The sequence below is a fragment of the Salvia hispanica genome, chromosome 4, assembly GCF_023119035.1.
Source record: "Salvia hispanica cultivar TCC Black 2014 chromosome 4, UniMelb_Shisp_WGS_1.0, whole genome shotgun sequence".
NCBI lineage: Eukaryota > Viridiplantae > Streptophyta > Magnoliopsida > Lamiales > Lamiaceae > Salvia > Salvia hispanica.
This window is the reverse complement of record NC_062968.1, coordinates 43,191,781-43,215,001: the sequence shown is the minus strand read 5'-3', so window position 1 is coordinate 43,215,001 and position 23,221 is coordinate 43,191,781. Positions and strand designations below refer to the sequence as shown.

Here is a 23,221-nt window from a genome sequence, read left to right as displayed (position 1 = left end):
CTAAGAAATAAGTCTTGTACACGTTTTTAGAACTTAAATTTTTAAAAATAATTTAATAATAATATAATTGGATGTAAATGACTATAATTATTACGGTGGATGATAACACTAAGAATAGTATATAGTACGTTTTTATAACTTAGAATTTTAATATTACTTAATATTAAAATAATTAAATATGGATGATTATGATTATTTCGTTGGATGATAATGCTGAGTATATATACACACAGTCATTTTATAACTTGAATTTTCAAATTACTAATAATAAAATAATTGAACTAGAACTATTATGATTATTTCGTTGTACAATAACACTAAGAAGTGAGTATATAGATATGCAAGTCTTTTTTATAACTTAGGATTTTAAGAATTATTTAACAATAAATTAATTGAAAGTGAATGACTATTATTATTTCGTTGGATGATAATATTAATAAATGAAGTATATATATGTAGTCATTTTTTGTAACTCATAATTTTTTATAGATTATTTGATATTAATCTAATTAGATGTGAATGATTATGATTATTTCATTGGATGATAGCACCAAGAAATTAAGCATTATAATTTTAGAATTTTAAGAACTATTTGAATAATTGAATGGGTATGACTATAATTATCTTGTTTGATGATAATACTAAGAAATTAAGTATAGATAAGCAATCATTTTTATAACTTAGAACTTTATGAATTACAAATAATTGGATGGGAATGGATTATTTCATTAGATGATAACACTAAGAAATATAAGAAATTAAGTATATATACATGAATTTATTTTTATAACTTAGAATCTTGAAGATTATTTAATAACGAAATAATTAGATGCAAATAATTGTTATTTTATCATTGGATAATAATACTAAAAAATTAAGTATATATACCTATATTCATTTTTAAAATTCAAAATTTTAAAAATTATTTTATAAAAAATAATTTGGTGTCAATGACTCTTCGATGAGTGAATTTAAAAATTAGAATTTTATTAATTTTAAGGCAACTCTAACTATTAATAAATTTTTATATTAGTGTTTGAATATTATATAAAATTCTCTATTTTAGAAGGTAAGTCAATTCAAATTAATACTAGTACTAGTATTTTACAAATTTGAAGAAAGCCAATCAATAGTATCTTACTAAAATATTGTAATGTTATTATAAAATTTATTTTAATTTATTCCTATTCGTGATACTCATCCAAAAATTAAGAAATCATGAACCATATGAATCTAATTTGTAGGGGAAGGGGAGAGTTTAAATTTTGATAAAATGGAGAAAAAATATCCTCAATTCTTGTTAACGGAAAAATAAATTATGCAACGGCTAATCTACAAAATTAATGTAGTACATCATTCCCTAATTAAATGTATAGTTAATGTGGATTATGAAAAACTTAATCTTTCCTAAATAATGAATAAAAGGGTAAATATGTAATACATTGCATTAATTAATAATTATAAATTTATTTCAAATGTAAAATACCTAAAATGTCCAATTTTGTATGTACAATTTTTGTTAATTTATCACTACTCTAATTATTAAAGGTATAAGAATCAAATAATATTTGAATGGAGTATTAATGAAAATAATAAATTCATGTACTATTATTTCTTAAAATAAGCTTGTTTGGTCAGCTATAATGTGACTCTATAATTTTATTTTTTTGAGAACATTGCAGGCTCATCTCCATTTACTATCTATGCTTTCAAGTTGAGTTATATGATGATAAATTAGAAAATTCGAGATGAAAGAGAGATATGTAGGTTGGATACTATTTACCATTTTTCATAGATAATAATATATGAGCTTCTTTGTAGAAAAGTGTTGGAAAATATTAAGAAAATTTGTTAGAATTCTAAACTTGGAATGGATTGGTTAGATTCAATTAATCTATAGAAGTAATAATTAATGTAAAATTTTCTAAATTAAATTATCAATTGAGAAAAAACTCTCCCGTCCCCTAAAAATTGATACTATTGTAAATGACACGAGTTTTAATTTGAAATTAGTAAAACAAGGGAGAGATGAGAAAAAGTAAGCGAGAGAGGAAAAAGATAGTGGAATGAGTGTTAGTGGATTGTGGGACCAACATTATAAATTATGTGCACGATTATTATTTGTTGTAAAACTTTTCATATTTAGACTTTGTCTAATTATGAATATTGACCGAAAATGATAAAACTAGTCTATTATTTATCAATCAAATAACGGTATACGATTAATCTTTTCGGTTGGTCCCACAAATATAAATTATTATTGATAATAATAAATGAGACACCATAAAAAATATTCATTTTCGGTTGGCATGGAACACCATCACATGCTAATATAATGTGTCGTCAATTTATAGGGCCCATATTCAATGAAATGATACTATTGTATATGAACCACTAATCAATGTAGTAGTATATCGAAGTGTTATTTTTATATATTGATACTTCATATGTTCCCTCATTTATAGTTTTAATTTATTTTGGAAAAATAGGTAAAAAAAAGTTAGTCGAATGCAGGTTATATTTTTATAATATTATTATTTGTTTATAATAATTATGAATAAAATGAACTAATGGAATGTGAGGTCCAATTTCTACAAAAATTAAAAATAAAATAAGATATTTATTATTTAGGGACCACCTAAATAAGAAAATATGAGTGATTACAAAATCATAGAAATTAAATATAATTAATGAAATCCACTATTTAAAAGTGATTGGAAAATCATCAAAATTAAAATGAAAAACTAGAAAAATAAAAATAATAAAATCACAAAAACAGTAAATTTCCTTTATAGCGATGTGTTGTCAATGGCCATTTTAACTTGCAAACCTATCAGTTTAACTTGTTTTAGTTTTACTTTAATTAGCATAATCTCTTTTTACTTCTTTTTCAAGTGATAGGATTTATGGACGTCATATAAATACAAATATATTATTTTGATGATAAAGTGTGTTTCGAAGAAGCATTTGTATCACCATATAATGCACCAACAACCACAGTTGTAGGAAAGAAATCAGGAGTATGATACGTAATTGATATGCAAGAATCTTTTACCTTAGATAGAATATCATTAATGTAAATTAGGTTTACCATATATATTGTGTAGAGGTAGTCTATATAAGATGTATGATCTCTGTACATTAATTAGTGAATAAGAACAACGAGTTCTACCGATTTCTACATGGCACCAGAGCAGAAAAACGACCCTAGGCTCAGAAAAGTTTCATCATAGCCAAAATACCAATTCCCGACCTTTTCCCCAGCCAAAATTCAAACCCAGAAACCGAACCCTACAGCCAAAACATGTCAGATTCAGAGAAGGAGACGAAACCTGTTCTAGATCACACAAAAAGCTTGAGAAACAGTAAGAGCGTGACGGTAGCGTTCAAACTGAATGGGAGAAACTACCCCCTGTGGTCACGATTGATCAAGGTGAAAATAGGAGGCCGAGGGGCCTATTCCTACATCAGAAACGAGCCTCCAAGCCCCGGAAGCAAGGGCTTCGAGGAATGGGAGGAGAACGATCTCATCGTATTCTCCTGGATTGTGGATAACATTGAGAACGACATCATCTCCGATTTTGCACACCACCAAACATCGAAGGCGTTGTGGGATAGCCTCGCCGTGACATATGAAAACAAGGCAGATAAGTATTTGATTTACGATCTAGAGGAGAAAGTAATTGCAATCAGACAAGGAAATATGGATTTAGAGACATATTACCGGAGGATCCACGGGCTGTGGATCAACATAGATCGTTGCCAGAAACAACCCGTGACCTGCTGCGACAAGGGGATCGACCAATACAGGGTACATTCGAACGAGAAACGATTGGTGAAGTTCTTAACAGGGTTGAATCAGGAGTACGATTCAATCAGACGAGAGATCTTGAAGGAAGATCCTTACCCATCAGTGGAGGCTGCCTACGGGTGGGTGAAGATGGAGGCGGCTCGACGTCGAATCATGCCACCGACGTCCGCCGCACCCACCGTAGATGCCGACGGCGAAAAGGCCGGTTCATCATATGGGGAAATCGGGCAAGGCTTGGCCGCACAGAGCAACCGGCCGCCGAATCGGAGCGGGCCACCACAGCGCCCCGCAGCCACCACAACCACCGGCCGACCAGGGAATCACCGCCCCGACACCTCCAAATTGTGGTGCTCACACTGTGGAAAACAAAAACACACATGGGAGACGTGTTTTAAACGATTGGGGTATCCGGAGTGGTGGGAGGAGCGGCAAAAGTCAAGGGCGGCGTCGGCGCAGGCGAAATTCGCCGCTGGAGTAAGCGGTGAGGGGCAGCTCCGACAGGCAGATGTCGGGAATCAGAAGGAGACAACCGGCGGCGGGGTAGGAAACCGCCAAGAAGGTCAATCCGGTGGCGGCGGGCGTACGAGGTGCCGGAAACCTCGCCGAATGGACGACCGGGAGTGGCACGGAATTGACGGCGGCGCATCGAGGAGGTAAAGGGTTTGGTTTTAAACCAAACCCTAATAATTTTTTCCTCTCCTGTTTTAAACCCCCAAAGTTTGAAATATTAGAAAAAAGACCCCACCATATTAAATACCGCCCCCTGACCTGGTGAAATATAAAACTGACCCCAAAAATTTCCAGAAATCTCAAATGAAACCCAATACTTGTGATTATGTGTCAGAAAACCCTTTTGCACCCTTACAAGATATTTCCGCTGCGTTTCATGTTGAAAATATGGCTGATACACATACGAGGGGATGGATTTTTGATTGTGGGGCAACCGATACTATGACTCCTGAGAAAAATGATTTTATTGATTTATGTTGTCATGTTGATAAATCTTTTATTAGAACCGCGAATGGGGAACTAATTACAGTTGTAGGATCTGGAACTATTGAGATATCTCCTACTCTTCGTCTTACGAACTGCCTATATGTTCCCACTCTGTCTCAACGGCTGATGTCTATTAGTCATGTTACCAAGGAATTAAACTGCACACTCTTGATGCACCCCGACTTTTGTATCTTGCAGGATATTCAGACGAGGAGGATTCTTGGGCGTGGCACTGAGAAGCAAGGACTCTACTACGTGGACGAGATAGCTCAACATGGTAGTGCGATGCTGGCTCACGGGTCCACGAAACAAGAAACTTGGCTTTGGCACCGAAGACTAGGACACCCCTCCCCTGGTTATTTTAAACTTCTTTATCGAATCTTTCTATTCCTGCTGATTTTTCTTGTGAAACTTGTGTTTTGGCCAAGAGCCACAGACAATCTTTCAAACCTACGAATACTCGAATGAATTCCATGTTTTCTCTAGTACATTCTGATGTATGGGGCCCTGCTCCAATTGTGGGTGGAAATGGTTTTAGATACTTTGTGATATTTGTTGATGATTGCACTAGGATGACATGGGTTTATTTCTTGAAACATAAGTCTGAAGTTTTTGATAGATTTGTCTCTTTCCTCAAACTTATCCAAACACAGTTCCACACTACTATTCAAATTCTTAGATCTGATAATGGGAGGGAATTTGTGAATAATACCATGACCCAATTATGCAAAGAAAAAGGAATAATCCACCAAACTTCTTGCCCTTATACACCTGAACAAAATGGGGTAGCCGAAAGGAAAAATAGGACGATCCTAGAAATGACCCGAGCCTTGATGATTGAATCCAAAGTTCCGAAATCTTTTTGGCCTGAAGCAATAGCCACCTCTATCTACCTCATAAATCGTCTCCCTACTAAAATCCTCCGCTTAAAAACTCCCCTTGATACCTTGTCCAAATTAGCCAAAATCCCTGATCACCTCAACCTCTCACCGAAAGTCTTCGGATGTACCGTTTATGTTCATATCCCGAAACATGAAAGAACCAAACTATCCCCATGTGCAACCAAATGTGTCTTTGTGGGGTATGGGTTGAACCAGAAGGGCTATCGATGTTTTGATCCACACACAAAAAAGGTCATCACCACTATGAACTGTAATTTTTTGGAAACCGAGTTCTTTTACCAAACCCACCTTAGTAGTCAGGGAGAGAGTGATCCAGGTAGTACTATTGACTATTTAAGTTGGGTTGTGCCATTGTCAAGCTCTTCGATTGAGGATCTAACAGATCCAGTTGTTACTACCGCCGAGCAAGTCTTACCACAAGAGTCATCTCAACCACTAACCCGAAGTCCCCCTCCGACGATATCCGAGGTAATCCCTGACTCAGAACCTGCTTCTGTACCTATTTCCACTGACCCAGTTGAAACAGAACCTCTAGTGGAGGAAAATGGCATCGATGGAGATACTGGACGGTATATACTCCCACATAGGATTACAAGGGGGATACCGCCAAAAAGATACTCCCCTGAAAAGACAGGGAAGAAAAGCCGATACGGAGTGGCGAACTTCGTACAGGAAAATTTGACTAAAATGGCGAGAGCATTTGCGGCTGCACTGTATGAAGAGGAAGAAATTCCACGGACGGCCGAGGAAGCAATGAGACATAAACACTGGAAAGAAGCTATGATTACTGAAATGAAGGCTTTGATGAAAAATAACACGTGGGTGAAAGGCAAGCTGCCTGAAGGAGTAAAAACTGTTGGGTGCAGATGGGTGTTCACGATCAAGAGAAGGCCAGATGGCACGATAGAGAGGTATAAAGCCCGACTTGTAGCAAAGGGATATACTCAGACGTATGGCGTGGATTATGCTGAAACATTCTCTCCGGTAGCCAAGATTAACACTGTGAGAGTACTCTTCTCCATTGCCGCTAATAAGGATTGGCCACTTCATCAGTTTGATGTGACTAATGCCTTTCTCCATGGAGAGTTGCCAAAACCTGTCTTTATGGAACCCCCTCCTGGGTTCACAGAAGAGTTCCAAGGGGGTGAAGTATGCCAATTGAAGAAGACGCTTTACGGATTGAAACAATCTCCACGGGCATGGTTTGGAAGGTTCACTGAAGTAATGAAGAAGTATGGGTACGAGCAGAGCAATTCAGATCATACTTTATTCCTCAAGAAGAAAGGGGGTAAGATCACGTGTCTGATTATATATGTAGATGATATGATCATTACAGGAGATGACGAAGAAGAAATTGGCGAGTTGAGAAAAAACTTGTTTCGAGAATTCGAGATGACGGATTTGGGACTGCTCAAGTACTTTCTGGGGATAGAAGTACTACGGTCAAAGAAGGGTATCTTCATAAATCAGAGGAAATATATACTAGACCTATTGGCCGAGATCGGGATGATAGATTGCAAGCCAACAGACACCCCAATAGTTCAAAATCATGGGCTACAATTAAAGGAAGGAGCAAGACAGGCGGATAGGGGGAGATATCAGAGATTAGTGGGGAAACTGATATATCTATCCCACACAAGGCCGGATATTGCCTATGCAGTGGGAGTAGTAAGTCAGTTCATGCATGCACCACAGGAAGAACATTGGGAGGCGGCTCTGCGGATAGTTCGATACTTGAAGGGAACAGCTGAACATGGACTTATGTTTGAAAAGCAAGGTCACACAGAGGTTCATGGTTTCACTGATGCCGATTGGGCAGGCAACCCAAATGACAGAAAATCAACTGCCGGTTATTTTACCTTTGTGGGAGGTAATCTTGTGACGTGCAGAAGTAAGAAGCAGAAAGTGGTGGCGCTGTCTAGTGCAGAGGCAGAATTCCGAGGAATCAAAAGGGGATTGACAGAGATATTATGGCTAAGGAGACTTATGACAGAGTTGGATCTTCGTCCTACACAACCATGTAGGCTTTTCTGTGATAACAAGGCAGCAATCAGTATATCCGAGAACCCAGTGCAGCATGACCGAACCAAACATGTGGAAGTAGATAGACACTTCATCAAGGAGAACATTGAAGCTAAGGTGGTGGAGATGCCATATGTCAAATCTGAAGACCAATTGGCTGATATTCTCACAAAGGCTGTGAACTCGAAGACATTTCGAGAAACATTGAGCAAGTTGAGTATCGGGAATCCCGTTACTTAACTTGAGGGGGAGTGTAGGAAAGAAATCAGGAGTATGATACGTAATTGATATGCAAGAATCTTTTACCTTAGATAGAATATCATTAATGTAAATTAGGTTTACCATATATTGTGTAGAGGTAGTCTATATAAGATGTATGATCTCTGTACATTAATTAGTGAATAAGAACACCGAGTTCTACCGATTTCTACAGTAATAATAAATTGTTGCGTAAAGAATTAGTAATTTTTTTTTATAATATTGTGCTAATTGCTATAGAATATGAGGGAATATATAGAATTACATATAAGTAACAATGAACCTAGCTATTGAAACTTTTACTTTTCATAACTTTGCATTTTGTTGATAATTCATCAACCATATGTAAATTATGTAAGATCCACATATTTCTACCTTAGCATCTCTATTACCTATTTTCGTAGAGACGGGTATTTCTAACGTTCTATTACCTATATAATGATATTGGTGGTTGCATATTTCTACCTTAGCATCTCTATTAGTACATATTTCTAACGTTCATTTACCGGTTTTTGGCCTTTTACCTCTATGAAACCACCAATATCATTATATGGTCCTTCAGTGATAATCTTTGGCCTATAAATAGACATTACTTTAGTCAGAAGAATACACAAGCACAGGTACAAAGGAATAGCATTCGCATTTATCTAGCTAGAACTTTGTTTTCTACGTGCTAGAAGAAAATCGTTTTATCTTTGGGAATAATACGCAACTCCGAGAGCACTAGCAGTGACATGATTTGTTTTGCGAAAACAGAGTTTTTCTGGACTTGGACTTATAGTTTAGTTTGTTTTATCGCTTTCGTTGTAATTTTCATTTTCATTCTATTTTTTGTAATTTTCTTTGGTTGTGATAGATAGAGTAATGAAATTTTTTCTCGTATCTCTAACCTGGTCTAGATCTTGTAAATAGATAAACTTGTAAATGACACGAGTTTTACTATATAGTTGGTAAAGTAAGAGAGAGATGATAAAATGTAAGAGAGGGAAAAAAGGTTGTGGAAGTAATATTAGTGGGGATCCAGATTATTAGTGGTGTTGATTATGTGTAATTGGTTAAAAACTTTCCAAATTTAGAATTAGTTTGATTTTGAGGGATGACCCAAAATGATAAAACTATTCTATTTTATTATGACGGAGGGAGTATATTAAAATATTTATTATGATATTCTAATTTATAGTAATTATCTACGATGTTAGAAAGATATAATACTTCCTTTGTCCGCGCGATTTAAAGTCTAATTTTGTCATTTTGGGATATCCGTAATTTAAAGTCACATTTATTTATTTTTCTTCATTTTTCCAATTTTCTTCATAAAATCAAATAATTTCTTAATATCGGTGCCGATTCAAAATAGGACTATATCTGGTGGACCGAGGGATTAATTTTTTTGCTTAAAGTACATTGTTCTATTCTTCTTTTAATTTGTTTTGCTTAAATACACTGTTCTGTTCTTATTTCATGTGAACTAGCCTTATATCACGAAGCCTTCATGGATGTGAATTACAACAACTCATACATAACAAGCTAAATGCATGATTATGAATTGTAAGAAAAATATTACTATAAAAAAAATTCTTCATGCACGACAAAAAAAATTGTTACTCCTACTTTTGTTATACGGATTAATATTTATTATATAAAAAATTATTATAATATAATGAGTCACAATCATATTTATTTGTGGGGATAATATCTTTATAAATCATGAAATTTTATCAATTTTGGTTAGTTTCATAAAGTTTGATGATGATTAAAACGAAGTTCTTTTATTACAATAGAAAAAAAAAAGATTAGAAAATTTTGAGGTTAAACATAATTTACAAAATAAAATAGATTACCTTTAGAATAAAGATAAATTAACAAAAATTGTACATACAATATGCCCTCACATTTTAAACCGATTTTTTATTAACTATTGTTTTTTTTACTTAATTGTCCTTTTTGTTATATTTGTAAAGTTGAATCACTATTAAATTATATTGACTATGTATAGAAATGTGACAATATGGAAGATCACTACAACAACAAAAACATGAAAATAGTACTGCATCGGACGGTTTGCATAGCAATTTTAATTTCTCTCTTCATGGTGTTCTTATTTGGAATCATATCAGGCTGCTTATTTTTAAATTGCACTCAAACAACTCTAAAATAGAATAATTATTACTATTATTTATTAATCTTAAATTGATTTTTACAGAAATTTATGAAAAAAACAAAAATTAAAAAATTGTTATTAATAGTATTTAATTTATGGAAAGAACAAGACATAAAATACATAATTTCCCACTTATTAAAATTTACAAAATTATAAGAATACTATAACCAAAGTAAACATACGAAAACAAAACAAATTACTTTATAATTTGAATTAATTTCTTATACAAATTTAAAGGAAAAAAAGAAGTTAATAGGATAAAATAGGCGTCCCCGTCTGCAACATGAGTTGCTATTCTATTACAATTAGTATAATTATGTCAATTTCCATTACTTGTAGTATAACAATGAATAATAGGGTCTTGTTAGGTTGAGATTTATCAACCTAATTGAGAATTGAGATACAATCTCAGTCACTCATTCAAAATATTTGTGAAATGTCAACAGCATATAGATTATGTCAACTACATAATTGTAATTTTATTAATTTTACTAATTTTTTTATTTATTTTTAAATTTATTTTTTATTTATTTTTAAAATTGTTAAAAAAAAATTCATTTTTTTTATTTTTTTTATTTTTTTTTTCCAACTACATATACAATTCATGTCAACTACACATCAAATGTCAACAACTTTATTCAATAAATACTATTTGACATGAATTGTACATTTAGTTGACATTATGTGTAGTTAACATGAATTGTGTATGTAGTTGACATGGATTGTACACATAGTTGACATTATATGTGTGTAGTTGACATGAATTGTGTGTGTGGTTGACATGGATTGTACACATAGTTGACATTATATGTGTGTAGTTGACATGAATTGTATATGTAGTTGAAAAATAAAAATTAAAAAAAATAAAAATTAATAAAAAATTAAAAAAATTTAAAAAAATTTAAAAAAAATTTAAAAAAATTAATTTTTTTTTTAAAAAAAGTAAAAAAAATTAAAAAATAATTTAATTTTTTTAAAAAAAATTAATAAAAAATTAAAATTAAAAATTAAAAATTAAAAAAATATTTATTGAATAAAATTTACTATGATATTACCATTCTGCCCTTTCATAATTAATTAATCTAAAGATAAAATTAATTTTTTTAAATTTTTTTTAAATTTTTTTAAATTTTTTTAATTTTTTTAAAAAAATTAATTTTTTTTTAAAAAAAGTAAAAAAAATTAAAAAATAATTTAATTTTTTTTAAAAAAATTAATAAAAAATTAAAATTAAAAATTAAAAATTAAAAAAATATTTATTGAATAAAATTTACTATGATATTACCATTCTGCCCTTTCATAATTAATTAATCTAAAGATATTTTCCATTTGGAAAAATTTGGACCACTCATTTAATAAAAATGAGTGGCTGAATGCATCTCATTTCTCAATTAGCATAAAAAATCTCAATTGATCACAATCCATGAATAATATATGTCAATTCTAAATTATATGTCGATGACTATGTTTATTTTGTGTGATGATAGCACTAAAAAATTAAGTATATATATGCAGGGGTGCGTTAGGCTCCTTTGCACCCTAAGTGTCCTATTTCCTTCTTAATCTCAGCCATTGGATCCTTGAATTGGATGGTTGTGATCAATGCGTTATTAGTCTATAATGTCGCATTATTAGCCGTTGTGCATTATTAGAATGAAAATGTGCATTATTAGTCTATAATGTTGCATTATTAGCCGTTGTGCATTATTAGAATGAAAATGTGCATTATTAAATGACACGTGACATTAATCTAACCGTCAGATGACAAAATCGTTCAAAGCATTGTGTTGATATTTTGAAACACTATATTGACATTTTCATCCAAAACCCTAATTTGGAGTTTTTTTTATATCTTTTTTTATTTTATTAATAAAAACGAAAATTACACATGACAAATTGTAGACCACACGGTTTCTAAAATCTTATGGCCTTAAATTAGTTGTAGTTAGCAAAATGATGAGTTAGCAATTGATTACCTATATATATACTCCCTCTGTTTCTTCATAGTTGAGTCATTTTTCTATTTTGGAAAGTTTCTTCATAGTTGAGTCATTTCCATATATGATAACTTTCCTCTCTTTCTTACTTTACTCTCTCTTACTTTATTTTCTATTCTTTATTCATTTTATACTTTATTCTCTCTACCTTTTCCTCTCTCTTACTTTTTTTATCTGTTTATTTAACACACCCAACATTTATTTCTAAAACTCCGTGCTCAAAAGTTCCGTCTCAACTATGGCGAAACGGAGGGAGGATATATAATTTGGAAACATTTATATCCAACTTTATCACAATTGACGCAGTACTACTTTTATCAACCGACGTCCGACGGAATAGTCAATTATAAAAATCATGATGGTCGACCGATATATAATTACACCAATAGCAAACCAACACCTCTTATGAAGTTGGAGCCAAAAATACTACTAGTAAAAAATTAGTACATTTTGGACCCTAGCAAATAAATTACCAAGTAGGATCATTATATATCCTACTCTTCCCCTCTCAAATTGGATCAAAATTGGCAGTAATAATATCACCTCTCTCTCTCGTACTATATAATTGTATAGCATCATCAAAGGAGCTTTGAGAAAAAAATGGAGAGAGAGAGAAACACACAAAAACCACACATCTTGGCAATTCCTTACCCAAGCCAAGGCCATGTTAACCCTATGCACCAATTTTGCAAGCGCCTAGTCTTCAAAGGTGCTAAAACAACTTTTGCTCTCACCAAATTCATCATCAAATCCTTCAATCCAAAGTCCGACTCCGTCGCCATCGAAGCCATCTCAGATGGCTTCGATGAAGGAGGTTTCGGACAAGCATCCGATGTGTCAGACTATTTGACGCGTATGGAAAAGGCCGGCTCGAAAACCCTGGAGGATCTCATCCAATCATATCAAAGCTCTAATAACCCCATTGATTGCATAGTTTATGATGCCTTTTTGCCATGGGCTTTGGCAGTGGCCCAAAAATATGATATCAAAGGAGCTGCTTTTTTCACTCAAGCTTGTGTTGTGAATTATGTGTATTATTATGCCCACCATGGCCTGCTGGAGCTTCCGGTGACGGCCGCCTCGACGCCGGTGGAGCTGCCGGGGCTGCCGCCGCTCGAGCTTCCGGACCTCCCGTCGTTCATATACAAGCATGGGACTTATCCGGCTTACTTTGAGATGGTGTTGAGTCAATTTTCGAATTTGGAGAAGGCTGATTTTGTGGTCGTCAATACGTTTTACAAGCTGGAAGAAAAGGTGATTTTTTATTGTTTTAGTTTTATTCAATATTGATTTGCATGATTATTTATCGGTCCCACCATAAGTGAACTTAGTATTCCTTTTTGGGCTATCCACTGAGACATTTTCTTATGGAAAAAACAAACACTCTAATACTTTCTTACTTTAATCTAACCATCAGATGACAAAATCGTGGGGCTAGGATTAAGAAGGAAAAATGACAAAAGATATGAAAAGGATTTAAATACATCCCTATATATGCATATATTTATTTTTATAACTTCAAATTTTAAAAATTTATTTAATACTAATAAATAATTTGATGTGAATGACTATAATTATTTCTTGGATGACAACATTAAGAATTTATCATATATACAACTTGTCATTTTTATAATTTAGAAGTTTAGAGATTGTATTAATAAAAGAATTGGATGCAAATGACTACGATTATTTAATTGGATGATAAGAGTATCAAATTAATTATATACACATTCAGTCGTTTTTATAACTTAGAATTGTAAAGATGATTTAATAATGAAATCATTGGATGTGAGACTATTATTATTTTGTATTTTGTTGGATAATAAAATTAAGAATTTAATTACATACGTGATAGTCATTTTTGTAACTTAAAATTGTAAAAATGATTTAATAATAAAATAATTGGATGCGAATTATTATTATTATTATTATTATTATTATTATTATTATTATTATTATTATTATTATTATTATTATTATTTAATTTCATTGGAGGATAACATTAAAAGATTAATTATATATGCGTGTAGTCTTTTTTATAACTTGGAGTTTTAAAATTTATTTAATAATAAAATAATTAGATGTGAATGATTATAATCATTTCTTTGGATGACAACACTAAGAAATTATTATATACACGTGGTCGTTTATAATTTAGAATCTTAAAGTTTATTATTAATACAAGAATTGGATGTGATAACGCAAAGAAGTTAATTATGCACACATGCAACCGTTTTTATAACTTAGAATATTTATAAAGATTTAATAATAAAATAATTGGATGCAAACGACTAAAATTTTTTATTTCTTTGAATGATAACATTGGAAAATTAATTATATATGAGTTTAATCATTTTTATATCTTAGAATTTTAAGAATTATTTAATAATAAAACAATTGGACGTTAATGACTATCATTATTTCTTTAGATTACACTAAGAAATTATTACAATAATCATTTTTATAACTTAAAAGTTTTAAAGATTATTTAATAATAAATAATTTAATATGAACGACTACGATTATTTAGTTGAATGATAACACTAAGATTTTAATTATATATGCATATAATCGTTTTTATAACTTATAATTGTAAACATGATTTAATAATAAAATAATTGGTTGTGTAACATAATTTAGAAGATAATTTAGTTTGTAAGAGAGAGTTTAACTTTAGTTTAAATTATGTAAGAAGAAATTATGCAACTAATGTATATTATCCACCTAATTGAATAGAAATCGATTAAAAAAATTTAGTTTGCAGGAGAAAGTTTTAATTTTGAAAAAATGGAATGAAGAAACGTCCTCTTTTTTGTTAATGGACAAGAAATCATGCGTACTTTACTACCAAATTGGATAGAAATGATTCTACAGAATTGATTAGAAATTATGGAATTGATTACTGAAGATGTAGTAAATCATTTCCTCAACATGCAATTAAATGTTGATTATATGAAACTTAATCTTTCCTAAATGATCAACAAAAGGTTAATTCTGTAATACATTAAATAAATTAATAGTATAATTTTTATTTTATATATAAAATATCTAAAATGTCCACTTTTGTATATACAATTTTTGTTAATTTATCACTGCTCTTAACTTTAATATACTATTAAAAAGGATTATTAATTTTAGTAAATTTAGAGTGTTACTGTTATCATGTCACTATGAAAGTTACAAAACACGAACTAATAAATGCAAAATAAACCAAGTGTTTTTCTGCAATACAGTAATTGAATTACACTAGTTCATGTAATTAATTAGTGATTCTTAACCGTATTGGATCTAATTTCTTTTAAAAAAATTTACTACTACTAATTAACTCCAGTATTGTTTGTTAACCATTGGCTATGAAGCATCCAAGATCCACCTATTTCTACATCATAACCAGCACATTTCTCCTATTCTGCCGTGGCTAAAAACAAGCCAAAATAATGAACAGCATACAGAAATTATAGGTCTGAAATTAAGCAACAAAATTTGCCAAAAATAGAAAAAAATGTAGAATTTTACGTAGACGATCGCATATATAAGGCCGATGAATTACATAACATACAAAAACGAGTGAACTAAAATCTGGATAGAGAAAATAAAGTAAAACAGGATTCGTGAATAACATTTATGGCTACTAGTTGTGTTCATATGATGGGCTCCCTGGCCCTAAGCATAAGCTGTTTGATCATTATCAATGCCATTGCTGCTGCCGGCGAACAACGCCGCCTCCTGCAGGCTGAGACCGTTTTCGACATCACCAAATATGGCGCCAAGGGCGATGGCACCACCGATGATGCAATGGTTAATTTTCATCTGCAAATGCATGAAAATGAAAATGAAATGAAGCTTTATTTATTTATTTTATATAATAATGAATGTCATTTGTAGTCGCTTGTTCAAGCATGGAATGCCGGATGCGACAGCACAGGGGGCGCGAGGATTTTGGTCCCGCCCGGGAAATACATGATGGGGGAAGTAGTCCTAAGTGGAGAGTGCAAGGCAGCACCGCCAATGATCATCGATATTCAGGGCACCCTGTTGGCAAATCCCAACCCGAGCTCCTACAGCAACCAGAAGTGGATCTTGATTGAGCACGTGGACAACATTAAGATCACGGGAGGAGGCACCCTTAACGCCCAAGGAGCAAATGCATGGAAGTACGCCAAAGAAGACGCGCACATGCCCGTTGTAAGTTAGTAGTAACATTTTTCAAAGATAGGACTTAGGAGTATTAATTGTATTTATATTTAACATTATAGTGGTTTTGTTATGCAATAGAGTTTCACGTTCCAATCGTCGCAAAATGGGGACATTAGCAACCTAAATTTGGTGGACGCTATGGGATTCCATAGCAAGTTGATCGACAGTATTAACATCAAGGTGACGAAAATGACCATCACTGCCCCTGACGAAAGCCCCAACACGGACGGAATCCATCTCAGCAATGCCACCAATGTGGAGATCACCGACTCCGTTATTGGAACCGGCGATGACTGCATCTCCATTGGCACAGGCAGCAAAAACATCTTTGTCAAAAATGTCAAATGCGGACCCGGACATGGTCTTGCGTGAGTAGTAGGAGTATTTTTATTTGAATCTCGTAATCATTTAAATTAAATTAAATTACTGATGATATATAGTGTGGGGAGTTTGGGGAAGCGTCCGGACGAATTGAGCGTGGGGAACATCACCTTCAGTAGTTGTACCTTGACGGGCACAACCAATGGTGCCCGAATCAAGAGCTACCACAAGTCGCCGGTGATGACTGCCACCAACATCGTGTTCGAAGATCTGACCTTGGATAGCGTCAAGAATCCCATCATCATCGATCAGCATTACTTCTCCAAGATGGTTGCTGAGGTACGTATGTAATGTACTCTCTCTGTCCCGTTGAATATGAAGCATTTTCTTTTCAACACGAAATTTTATGCAGTGATGTTTTATGAGTTAATGAAGAGAAAAAAAAAGTAGAGATAGTATTGTTTCCACATTAGAAAATGTTTCATTTTTAATGGAACAGCCTAAAAATAGGACAGCGAGAGTAGTATATATGTATATCATTTTTTACATGCTCGCTCACACATCATGCAATCTCATGTTTCTTGTAGCAATCCAACGTCAAAATCAGCGACGTCCACTTCAGAAGAATCAAGGGCACCACAATCTCCGAAATTCCTATCTTGTTTAACTGCAGCACAACCAACCCGTGCGACAACATCGAATTGGCTGACATTGACTTGAAGCCTATGGGGGAGGCCAAGACCGTCTCATCCGCCTGTCAGAGCGCCACCGGAATCAAGGCTTCCGGCACCGTCATCCCTCCTGCTCCCACTTGCTAGGCTTTTTATTAACATAAAAAAGGATGGAGTAGTAATTTTATATCAGTCTTTGATTATTATTTTTTTTTATTTAAATTGTTTGTGTATTTGCGATGCTATGTGCATAATATCATTATTGCACGTGTAGCGCCGCGCGGATGGAGAATTGCACACTAGAATGATTGCCCAATTCTCATGAATAAATCAACAGTTTATTTTCTTATTATTGTATTTTTTTTATAGACGTATAGTTGTAATTCCTTTGTGGTAGAGTCGTTTCATTTTGAACATTCATTTTTTAAAAATAATACTCCCTCCGTCCCATATAATTTTACACAGTTTGACTTGGCACGAATTTTAAGAAATGTAATAAAAAGTGAGTTGAAAAAGTTGGTGGGATGTGGGTCCTATTTTTAAAGTATTGGTTTTATAATAAAATGTGAGTAGGAATAAGTTAGTGGAATATGAGGTCCACTACCAATAATGGTAAAAGTGAAATGGGTAAAATTATGTGGGACGGACTAAAATGGAATACTGGGTAAAATTATGTGGGACGGAGGGAGTAATAAATAATTAAAGTAGAGAAAAAATAAAGTAAGATTGAGAATCTATATTATTCTCTTTCTTACAATACTCTCTCTCCACTCCATATTAATCTCTCTCTTACATACATTATCTCCACTTTAACTATTTATTATTATTTTTTTCAAAATGACTGCTGAAAATGAAACGTCTCTACTACAGAAAAAAATAGAATCAATTATAACAAGTCACACACTCAAATTCCGGAAATGCATAAAGAAATAAATTCCTCAATCGAACTACCAAAATAGAATGAGTCATTAAATTGAGTTCTAACTTATTTATTTTTTATTCAAAAATAAAAAAGCTAGGACTTTCCATTCTATTTCTAGATTGGAAGCCTTAAAAAAAGTTTATGGGATCATATGGATGCTTGCCCTTATTTTCATTCTTGTATTAGGTAGGAATTACACTGGGCTTTTTAGGAACTGCATGGCATTGCATATTAGAACTTATTAAAGTCCAATTCGCATCATTACATTCAATAAAAGGGATGAGGGAAGCTCCAATAGAAAAATATTGGAAGGGTAAAATACTTCGATGATGAACTTGAATATTTTATATTCAATTGAATATCATTATAATAATAAAAGTTTATTTTTTTGCTAGTCCAATTATTCCTACATAGTTGTGGCCACTTTTCAGGAGTCCTATGAAGTATTATGGACCCTAATTATGTTGGACTTTGATTTTATTCAGCTGGGCTGATTTAATTCATGTGACCCATCTTATTATTGGTGACCCATATTGGTTTGGCCCAATAACTAATCTGGGATGCTTCGATGGCTGCCACGTGGCTATCTCACATGGATCTTGGATGAGGGCCGTTGGATTTGGGGTGTGTTAGTTATGAGTCTTGTGACTCATTACCTTCTCATTCATTCCAGAATTCTCTCTCTCTCTCTCTCTCTCTCTCTCTCTCTCTCTCTCTCTCTCGCGATCTGCTTCTGCTTCTCTCTTCTCTCTCCCTAGATTCCGGCGCCGTTCGCCGTTATCTTCTCCGATCTTCTGTTTCCACCGTTGATTCTCGGTTCTAGAGAGGTTCATCGGTTTAGGTTCTGAGTGTGTGAGTGCTTGTGCGTTCCTTCTCAGATCTAGGGTTTGTCCAACTTCTCTGTTGGATTCTTGTGTGATTGGAGGCTTCTTTGAGAGTTCTTGTGTTGCGAAGCAGTGTTCTGAGAGATCGGTGTGAGATCCTTGTGGGAGAGGTAGTCTCTGTGTTGTAGCAGTTGGAGTATCCCTAGGGTTAGGGTTTGGTTACTTTGCGGTGCTCTCTTGAGACTTGTTGGTGAAGATTGAGGAGGTCCTTGGCCCTGTGAAGTCGTGTGTGTGCGACCTGAGCCATATCCTAAATCTTCTTACCTTGCTTTGCTTGTTCTATCTTGGTTAGATCCGAAAGGATCCTTTGCCTTGTGATTACTAACTTATGTATCTAATGTGCAGGTGTCCCAGTCAGTAGGAGCTTGGATTCCAGCCGGTCAAGGATCTGAAGTGAGCTAGGGTTTCTGATCTGGGTTATGACTCTGTAATAGATACTTAGTTGTTTTCTTAGTTCTCTTTTAATCTTGTTATCGATTGCTTGTACTTGGCTTGTAACTTCTGAGATTAGCCATCTCAGAGCTCAATCAATAAAAGAGGTCCCGGTAATTAGTGAATCCCGAGTGATTTGATCCCTACAGTGGTATCAAAGCCACGGGGGGATCACTTGGGCACGCCGGGTCGCAAATTAAAAGGAGGTGGGCTCGTCAGAGTAAGGCTCAGCCTCCGGTACAGGCTTTAAGGTAAGACGGATACTCCTTAACGAAGGGTTTCCGCTCTGGTAAATTGGCTAAAGCCCTAAAACTTTTACTGCTTTCTAGTTTTAGGCGTGGGAAGTTGTTTCTGGTAGTTGTCACTGGCCGTGGCTATAGGACTTATGAGCTCTTGTTTGTTTGCATGCTTCTTGGTGCTCTTTACAGCTTTCTTGCTTCCGTTGCTGCTTTCTGAATATTTTCTTTAATCTCAAAGTGTGTATCTCAGAGCTTGACTCTGTGTTCTTGAGTGAATTACCTATCCATCCTGTGCCTTAACCGCCTTGAGTGACCCCCTGCGCCCCATACATTGGGTGATTGTGAACTGGGAAATCCTCTTGCCGGGGTACAAGTGACAGATACGGAGGAACTCCTTATGGACTTGATTCTTGAGTCTGGGATCACTTTGAGGTGTCTTATGTGCGTGTGCGTGTGTGCCTTTGCTGTATAAGTGCATCTGTATTTCTTGCATGAGAAACCCTTGCATATCTGTTATAAGTGGTCTCCTTGACTGTTGTGTGTTTAAGACCACTCTCTGTGAAAGCAGGGTTGCTTGTTGTGCCTTCTGTGTTGTTGGTTCTTTTGTGTGTGTCAAATCTTTCTCAAAATGTCCCAGCCAGTTGGCATTGTCCCCTTCAATTGGAAAAATGATTTTGTGATTTGGAAACAGAGAATGAAGTGTGTTTTAATTCAGCAAAAGGTTTTCAAATCTGTTGAGGGTTTAGTTCCTGATACTGAGTCTGTAGATAAGGCTGCAGAAATGAATGAATTAGCTAGGTCCACTATAATACTCAACCTTTCTGATTTTGTGATTAGAAAGGTTGGTACCATTGAGTCTGCCTCTGCACTATGGGAAAAGTTAGATACTCTGTATACTGAAACCTCAATGTCATCAAGAATGTATTTGCTGGAAAAGCTCTTTAAGTTTAAACTTGATCTTTCAAAGGACATTGAGGATAACATTGATATTTTTCAAAAACTTGTTCAAGATATTAAAAGGTCTGGTGACAAATCCATTGATGAGTATACTAGCATTGCCCTGATGAATGCTATCTCTAATTCTTACAATGATGTTTAAGCTGCCATTAAGTATGGTAGGGATTCTGCCCCCCTTGATTTGATAATTAGTTCTTTAAAATCCAAAGAAATTGAGCTTAAGGAAAATCAGGCTTTTAAAACTGTTCAGTCAGAGGCTTTAAATGTTAGGGGAAGATCTAAAAATAGAGGGGGTAATGAGGACAGTAACTCTAATGGCAATGGTAAAAAGAAGGGCAAGAGTAGGTCCAGGTCTAAGAGCAGGAATCCTGAGGCTAATAGAAAATGTTTTAACTATGGTGAGGTTGGTCACTATAAAAAGGAGTGCCCTAATCCTAAAAAGCAGAAAAATAATAATCAACTGGATTCCATGGCTAACCTGGCTAAGAATGGTGATTCTGAAGGTGTTTGCTTCATGACTCATGATATTCTTTCTGTTAACTCTACTCTTGGCTGTTCTTTTTCATTAATGACTGGCTAATTGATTCTGGATGCACCTATCATATCTCTCCTTTCAAAAATGTGTTTTCTGATTTCAAACCTGTGGAAAATACCTTTGTTTCTATGGAAAATGACAAAAAGTGTCATATTCTTGGCATTGGGTCTGTGTGTTTGAAATTTAGTAGTGGCCATGTGCTTAATTTGAAGAATGTGAGATATGTGCCTGATTTATGTTACAACCTGTTTTCTTGTACCTGTTTAGAACAAGATGGTCTTGAGGGTAAGTGGGGGCAGGGTGTTATGAAAATCTGTAAGGGTGCTATGTGTTTGTGTAAAGCTGAGAAGAAGTGTAACCTCTATGTGTGTTATGCTCAATCTGTGGCCTGTGTGAGTAATCTTGCTAATGTGGTTAGGGTGGATAAAACCATGTTGTGGCATAATAGACTTGTTCATATGAGTGAAAAGGGTCTTGAAGAAAATGGGTTGTCTGAAAATGATTTTTAAAATAGTCTTCCCTTTTGTGACATGTTTTGGGCAAACAAAATAGAGTTACCTTCCCTACTCCTATGACTGACAATGTCAGTCAGAATGTTATTGAGTACCTCCACATGGATGTGTGGGTCCAGCCTCTGTTTCTTCTCATTCAGGGTCTGTGTATTTTCTGTCTATAATTGACGATTTTTCCAAAAAAGTTTGGTGTTTTTTAATGAAAAATAAGTCTGAAGCCTTTGGAAAGTTTTTGACATGGAAAAATCTTGTTGAAAATCAAACTGGAAAAACCATTAAAGTGAATAGAATAGATAATGGTCTTGAGTTTTGTAATTCTCAAGTGGATGCTTTGTGCTCCAAGTTTGGAATTAAAAGACACAAGACCACTCCTTATACCTTTCAGCAAAATGGAATTGCTAAAAGGATGAACAGAACCCTTTTAGAAAAAGTTAGGTGTTTTTTGTCTAAAAGTGGTCTTTCTAAAAAATTTTGGGGTGAAGCATACCTGGTGAATAGATCTCCCTTAGTCCTTTTAAAGGGTAAATGTACTGAGTTTATATTCACTGGGAGGAAAATTTCTTTATCCCATTTAAAAGTTTTTGGGTGTAGTGCTTTTATTCACTCTAAAACTGATAAGCTGGATCCTAGATCCAAGAAAGGGGTATTTCTTGGATATCCAGAAGGTGTTAAGGGTTATAGGATTTGGAATAGAAGTGAACCAGGTTTTAGGGTCATAATAAGTAGGGATGTGGTCTGTAATGAGGATGAGTTCCTCTGTCTTAAGCCTGACCTTGATACCTCTCCTATAAGTGCTGACAATGAGCCTCTGAGTGAGGTGGAGTCCACTGATACTCTCACTGAGGTGGAGCCATCTAATGATGCTCCAAGTGAGGTGGAGCCTTTCTGGAATACAAATCCTATAGCCCCTGACCCTGAACCAGAACCTGAGCCTGAGCCTGAGCTTGAGCCTGAACCCCAAAATGTGACTCTTCATGATGACCAAGTTGTTGAGCCTCAACATGTTCCTAACCCTGGTCCAGATTTGAAAGATTACCTCCTGTCTAGAGATAGAGCCAGAAAATATCCTAATCCTCATGTTAAGTATTTAGGTCTTGTGAATTGATTACTCTTGCTTTTAATGTGCATGAATCTGATGGGGATGAACCTCAGTCTTATAAGCAGGCTCTAAAGTCTAAGTTCTGGGATCTGTGGCATAAAGCCATGGAGGATGAAATGCTATCTCTGAAAGTTAATTGTACCTGGTTACATGTTCCTCTACCTGCTGGTGCTTCGGTTGTTGATTGCAGATGATTGTAGATGGCCTAAGGTACAAAGCCAGACTTGTGGCCAAAGGGTTTACTCAACAAGAGGGGGTAGATTATACTGAAATATTTGCTCCTGTGGTGAAATTTACTACTGTTA

The 23,221-nt window shown here is 34.3% G+C and overlaps 2 protein-coding genes across 2 annotated transcripts; both read left to right on the top strand.

The window, feature by feature from the left end:
• Window positions 1–12,822: 12,822 nt before the first annotated feature.
• On the top strand, window positions 12,823–13,585 carry LOC125221129 (UDP-glycosyltransferase 74F2-like). The gene is made up of 2 exons (XM_048123252.1): window positions 12,823–13,401; window positions 13,565–13,585. The coding sequence occupies exons 1-2, from the start codon at window positions 12,823–12,825 to the stop codon at window positions 13,583–13,585; spliced, it is 600 nt and encodes a 199-aa protein (XP_047979209.1).
• Window positions 13,586–15,724: 2,139 nt separating this feature from the next.
• LOC125218008 (exopolygalacturonase clone GBGE184-like) lies at window positions 15,725–17,688 on the top strand. Its single transcript, XM_048119600.1, has 5 exons — window positions 15,725–15,945; window positions 16,033–16,332; window positions 16,423–16,712; window positions 16,785–17,004; window positions 17,253–17,688. Exons 1-5 carry the CDS (start codon window positions 15,772–15,774, stop codon window positions 17,481–17,483), a joined length of 1,215 nt encoding a protein of 404 aa, XP_047975557.1. The 5' UTR covers window positions 15,725–15,771; the 3' UTR covers window positions 17,484–17,688.
• The last annotated feature ends 5,533 nt before the right edge of the window (window positions 17,689–23,221 follow it).